General features: G+C 41.0%; 1 protein-coding gene across 1 annotated transcript; it reads left to right on the forward strand.

Moving 5' to 3' along the window:
- The first annotated feature begins 1,322 nt into the window (after nt 1–1,322).
- Nucleotides 1,323–2,062, forward strand: LOC122012937 (transcription factor bHLH150-like). The gene has a single exon (XM_042569572.1). The coding sequence runs from the start codon at nt 1,407–1,409 to the stop codon at nt 1,965–1,967; it is 561 nt and encodes a 186-aa protein (XP_042425506.1). The 5' UTR covers nt 1,323–1,406; the 3' UTR covers nt 1,968–2,062.
- The last annotated feature ends 3,858 nt before the right edge of the window (nt 2,063–5,920 follow it).

Here is a 5,920-nt window from a genome sequence, read left to right on the forward strand (position 1 = left end):
TAGCCAATTCTGAATCTTAATTGACAAAGAATTGAAAAAAGCTGTTTACAGTAACTACTTTTCCAATGCCATGAGCCTGATCCATCAATAATGCCATGTTTAAGTAGACTAGTTGTAGCTTACACTATCTTTCTGCGGAAGGCAAGCAAAGAGGTGATAAATGAGGAGAAAAAAAAAGGTTTATGAACAAACTGTGCCAAATTGTTTCATGATAATTAGGTCTTCGATATGTTCACTAGCCTCTGCATGCATGCAGGGATCATTGTTTGTGGTGGTTCATGTCCTAATTCAACCCAAACAGTTGAACAGCGACACAAGCCTCTGCAGGGATCATTGTATGATCTGTATAAACATATGATAAAAGGTGATTCGCTCGCCCCTAGCGTCCCCGTCAATCTGTCCCTAGGTCAATACGGAGGAGATAAATCACGGGTGACTACTAGCAATTAATATAAATAGCCAAGACATGGGAGAGGTCATGCTCGGTCACATCGAGTTTTGACCCCAAAACTTCATATGATAACATCCCATGTTTTAATCATCGCACCGTCTCGAAGGACTATGATCTGTATAAACATGGTTCATGATAGGGAGGAACTGTTGATAAGGTCGAGAAGTTCGATTTGTTGGTTTCATCTCGATTAATTTAAGTTTGCCGACAGATGCAAACGGAAATAGAAGCAACTGTTGGATGGGAAGGGAAGATAGAGAAGCTATAAAATTGTCCCCGGAACTCTATTCGATGTCTAAATCCAACTAAATAAAAGAATCAATCAATTAATGCATATAAATGTGATTTGATGGCCACAAAAAAGATAACATTTATAAACTATCTCCTCCATCTCCATGCAAATTTCACATCCGGGTTATGGCTTATACGAGTCAAATGAATTACAGTTTGCGACACGATGGCCCTACTCTCTTGTAATTTCCATGGCAAAAGTTGATGCATGCATCAACATGCATGATAACTCCACGTTCGTCACTAATGGCTGTTGCTGAGAGGGACCAATTGCCTGAAAAAGCTCAGGCTTTGTCTCTTTCCTTGCCTTCTCCTCTCATTTACAAGCCACACTGCTCAATTAGTTTGTAATTAAAGTAGCCAGTGAATACATATTTGTTGATGTTCTCATTTAAATGTTAAACATCATTCCTACAAAATCTTAGCTTTATTTTATTTACTCTCCGTGTCTTTGTTTTGGTCTTCTCTTTGGAATAGTTTGTGTCTTGATTAAATATCAGGATCATATAATACTATGCAAATGATTTTTTTTTGTTTTGTGAAAAAAGGACATGTTGAATTTATATATACTCCTCCTTAATTACATATATTTTGCTCCAAACCCACCTTCTTAATCAACTCCTTTACCATCTTTCCCATTCATTACCCAACCCACTTCATCACCATGAGCCACGCCGCCGCCGACACCGCCGCCGACGCTGCATTAGGTTCGTCGGGGAAACTAAGGACGGCTCCAAAATCGTCAACGCCGGTGAACAGGTGGCGCAACTCCTCCAAGGAACGCGCCTACCGCCGCCGCCTCGTCGAGGTCCTCTGCTCCGCTGCCGCCAATTCGAGGTCGTCGGGCCCCTGCTCCATCAAGGAGGCGGCCGACTCCGCTCTCGCCACGACCGCCCACGGTCGCTCCCGCTGGAGTCGCGCCATTCTTTTCGCCCGCCGCTGCCGCGGCAGCGGCAGCAGCCGCAAGCTCCTCGCCAAGGCAGGCGGTACACGCTGCCGGCTGACCTCGGCGCCTCCTCCCCCGACTAAGAAGGGAAACAAGCTCGGGCACCGTCTGCGGGCGCTCGGCCGGCTCGTGCCCGGGTGCCGGAAGCTTCCAGCACTGACCTTGCTGGAGGAGGCGGCGGACTACCTAGCGGCGCTGGAAATGCAGGCGAAGGCTCTGCGAGACCTCACCGACGTCCTCTCGGCTGCCGAGTCCGGCGGCGTACCGCCGGAGAATTAACGACAACGAGTATATATATATATATATATATAACCTCACTCTATCTAATGACTTCATATATACCATCGTGTAACTGTCATCAATTATCAAAAACTGAGACTTGCATTTTCTTCATTAATTCCGGTGACGAACAGATAGATGGCTTCGTCCTCCATCAGGTTTCCGGCAGACAATTAAATAACTCTGCCAAGCGAGATGATGATGCTAATTGCTAACAGCTGATCATTATGATAATTCCAGCTATTGAAGATTTCAAATTAATCTTTTCATCACCAATGATTGTTTTTTTAATCTAGTCGATCTCACAGAAATTTTTAATCTAAGTAAATCGAGAGACACGAGGTAATTTATCAAGTGGTCCGCTTTCTAGGCTTGCTACCCATTGAATTTTTTTTTTTAGCTAAATCTCAACCCTTAGATTCTTGGAATCCGCACTTGAATCATACAATCATTATTAAACCATTTATCAGTTCCTCCAAACAATTATGGAATTGTCATTTCCTACTGGAGTGTTTTTCGTAGCACCACCAACTTGCTTGTTTGGTTTGCTATCATTTCAGTGATTAATAATTATATTCTGTGTTTATATAAAAAAAAAATCTCTCTGAGTGAAGATCAAACTAGGAAAGGTGAATAAACGGTTTATTAAGTTTTTTTTATAAAACTCACGAAAGGAAAACACAATATAAATAATTTTTAGCCGAAAAATAAAATAAGAAACTTGTAACAATAACAGCGGTTAAACTTACAATTAAGTTGCAAAGATAAAATTAAAGTAATTATAGCGATAAAATTATAAAAGAAAATAAATAAATAATGGTAATAAGATCTTTTTTTTTTCGTTGGGAGAACCTCCTCGACAATTTGTACACGGGAAGAAAACCGGCTATATTATTGAAACATTCAAAGGACACATTTAGATTTTTTATAAAGGTTTGGACCTTTTTGCAAAAGTGAAATTTAATAATTCAATCCCTCCTTTTCTTTTCTCTTCTCCTGTGATTTTATATTCCCTCATCAAACGAAAACCCAAAATACTTTTTCCCCTTGCCGCCGAAGCTGTCCAAGAACGGATTTAGGGTATCTTCAATGTAAACTTTTTTAGGAAGTTTATAAAATTTAAAAGGATAAATAAAAAAATTTGAACTATTAGAGAACTAAGGTTTGAGATTTATATTCTTATAAGGTTTAAGATTTATAGTTTAAGAATAGTAAAAATTTAAATGTACTATTTTGTTTCAAATTTGATATAGTATGCATGGAGTTATGAAACTATATGCTATGACATTCATCCAGAGCTTTAACAATTGAAAGATGTTTCAACAAGTTTTTATATTATTAATGTACATCTTAGGATCATACAAAAAAATTCATTTAGAGCTTTAAAGATTATAGATGCCCTTAGTTGGGGACTGGATTGCCCTCAAATCCACGTGTAAATTTGTCCACTTGTATTAATAGTGGGCATTGGAAGTAGTAGTAGTAGTAGTAGTAGTAAAAGAGAGACAAAGTTGGTGGTAATCTATTCATCTATCTATAATAAAAATAAAGAAAAAAAATATTTTTTTCTTTAACCAACACATCAACTTATTCAATCAGATCATGAGCGAATCGAGTTAATGTGAAGATCGAGGACAAAGACAAGATGCTAATGTTGCTGAATTCTCTACCTTCATCTTCTACATACGAGAATTTGATTACTACTTTGATGCGGGGTAAAAAAACTCTTAAATTGGAGGAGATCACAGATGCGTTGTGATGTGTGCATTTCATATAGGTTTTTTATCGCAGTTTGATACACATGCTATTCCATTTTATATACATATATTTCATATTTTCATCTTTGTGTACTTCTTTTTGTTACTTTAGTTCGAAGAAATACTCTTTGCTTGTTTTAATTAACAGGGACACAAATCAGAGTGAAATGGGGAGTTAAAGAGTAAGAGGAGAAGAACCTACAAATGGATATGGGTGCCCGTGCCGCACGACATGGGCCATACTCGGCTCTACTTCATTGACATGGTGGCCCGTGCCCAGTGGCCCATGCTCGGCTCTACTTACGTAACATGGCGGCTCGTGCTTAGTGGCACGAATTGTGCTAGATTCGGCTGCCTCGCCATGGGCAGCCATGCCTGGTGGTATGACCCGTGGCGGGCTCAGCCTCCCTGCCATGGGCGGCCGTGCCCGATGGCATGACTCATGGCAGGCTCGGTTTCCTTGCCACTACCCACATGTGCCTAGCGGCACGGGCTGTGGCCTCCAGATCTATGCCTCAACACTTCGCCACGGGCTCCCTTGTCCAATGACATGACCTGTGGCAAGCAACCATTTTCCAACCTATATATAAATGAGCTCTCCTCACTTGGAAAGGGATCTTCAGCTGGGGCTTCGCCCCCTTCCTTGGAGAAGGGTTCTCCCCTTTTAGGAAAATCCTAGAGCCATCATCTTTATTGACTCTGACGATCTGTCCATCTCTAGCGTAAGGAATTACTCAGAAGACACTAGGAATCTTCTTCGTAAGTATGTCTCTATCTCTATTGATTATTTTCATCATATGAATGCTTTCATTTGTGTGTTTGGATTGTAATTCCTTTATTATAGAGTAGTGCTGCCCCCAGGGCGTAGCGCAGACGGTGGGCGTATGGTATCTCTGGCGTAATGGCCAGGGGTCGATTCTCAGGAACTGACGACCTGGGGTTTACCCCGCCATGCGCCTATGGCCTGTGTACCTACATGAACCTCCCTCCATATCCGTGGGGCTGGCACTAGGGGGGCCGCTAAGGTAGCGGATCTACCTTTTTTATTATAGAGTAGTTCTGATGATTCTAGGATGTAGAGAGTAGCCTTTTGTTATGTGAACATTTTTCAGTTAATTTATATGTTTGCATATTTTTTGTTTGATAAAATATGTGTTTATGGTTTGGATCTACCGTATTAATATGATCTCAATGCCAAAAGCATGAGATTCATATTCCATAAGGGTTTGGGGATGAACCGACAGGAGAACCCGACCCTCTGACCCATAAGAAATTAAGACGTGGAGAGTCAGATACAAAAGTGTAACTTGGTATGCTACGAGGAGCCCTAGGTCGCCATAGAACTTAATGGATCAAACCTAATTAATTGTAGACAATGATAAGGGTTGATACACTATTGTAGAAGTAAAAGGTCACATCGGATACCATAGGATGGTCTACCTATATAAATACACATTGAGGATTGGAAACCAAGTATAGATTAGGTGTTTACAATCATTTAGGTGAAACTAAAGTCCTAAAATTACCTTCACCATTGAACCTTCTGTGATCTCTCTGTCCACTTGCTTTGATCTCTCTGCCTCTCCCTCAATTTTGTTGGGGTTGCAAGATTACAAATATAGTCCCACATTAAAAACACATGGGAAAGATCATGAGTTTATAAGAAAAAGATATCTCCATTGGTATGAGACCTTTTGGGTACATAGCTCAAGAGCAAAATCATGAGCGCTTAGGCCCAAAGTGGACAATATCATACTATTGTGGAGATATCGAAATTCTTTTCGATCCTACAATTGGTATCATAGAGAGGTCTCTCTTCACCAGACTAACCGCCGGAAGAAGCACGAGCCAGAGTCATGATCCAAGATCGAATCATGTGGGTGAAACCTTGAATGAAATAGGAGAGACCTTGAGTAGGTCAAGAGTAACCCGATGCTCGAGGGGAAGCCCTGAGTAGGTCAAGAGTGACTCGATAATTAAGGGGGATCCTGTGGTCCTTTGTTTGAGGGGGAGGGGGGGGGGGCGGGGAGGATTGTTGGGGTTGCAAGGTTACAAACATAGTCCCACATTGAAAATACATGGGAAAGATCATGAGTTTATAAGAAAAAGATATTTCCACTAGTATGAGGCCTTTTGGGTACAACCCAAGAGCAAAATTATGAGGACTTAAGCCCAAAATAGACAATATCATACTAT

This window comes from Zingiber officinale, chromosome 1A, assembly GCF_018446385.1.
Source record: "Zingiber officinale cultivar Zhangliang chromosome 1A, Zo_v1.1, whole genome shotgun sequence".
Classification (NCBI taxonomy): domain Eukaryota; kingdom Viridiplantae; phylum Streptophyta; class Magnoliopsida; order Zingiberales; family Zingiberaceae; genus Zingiber; species Zingiber officinale.

Excerpts from the sequence above, each read along its gene's own strand:
- LOC122012937 (XM_042569572.1), top strand. The coding sequence starts at position 1,407 with ATGAGCCACGCCGCCGCCGACACCGCCGCCGACGCTGCATTAGGTTCG.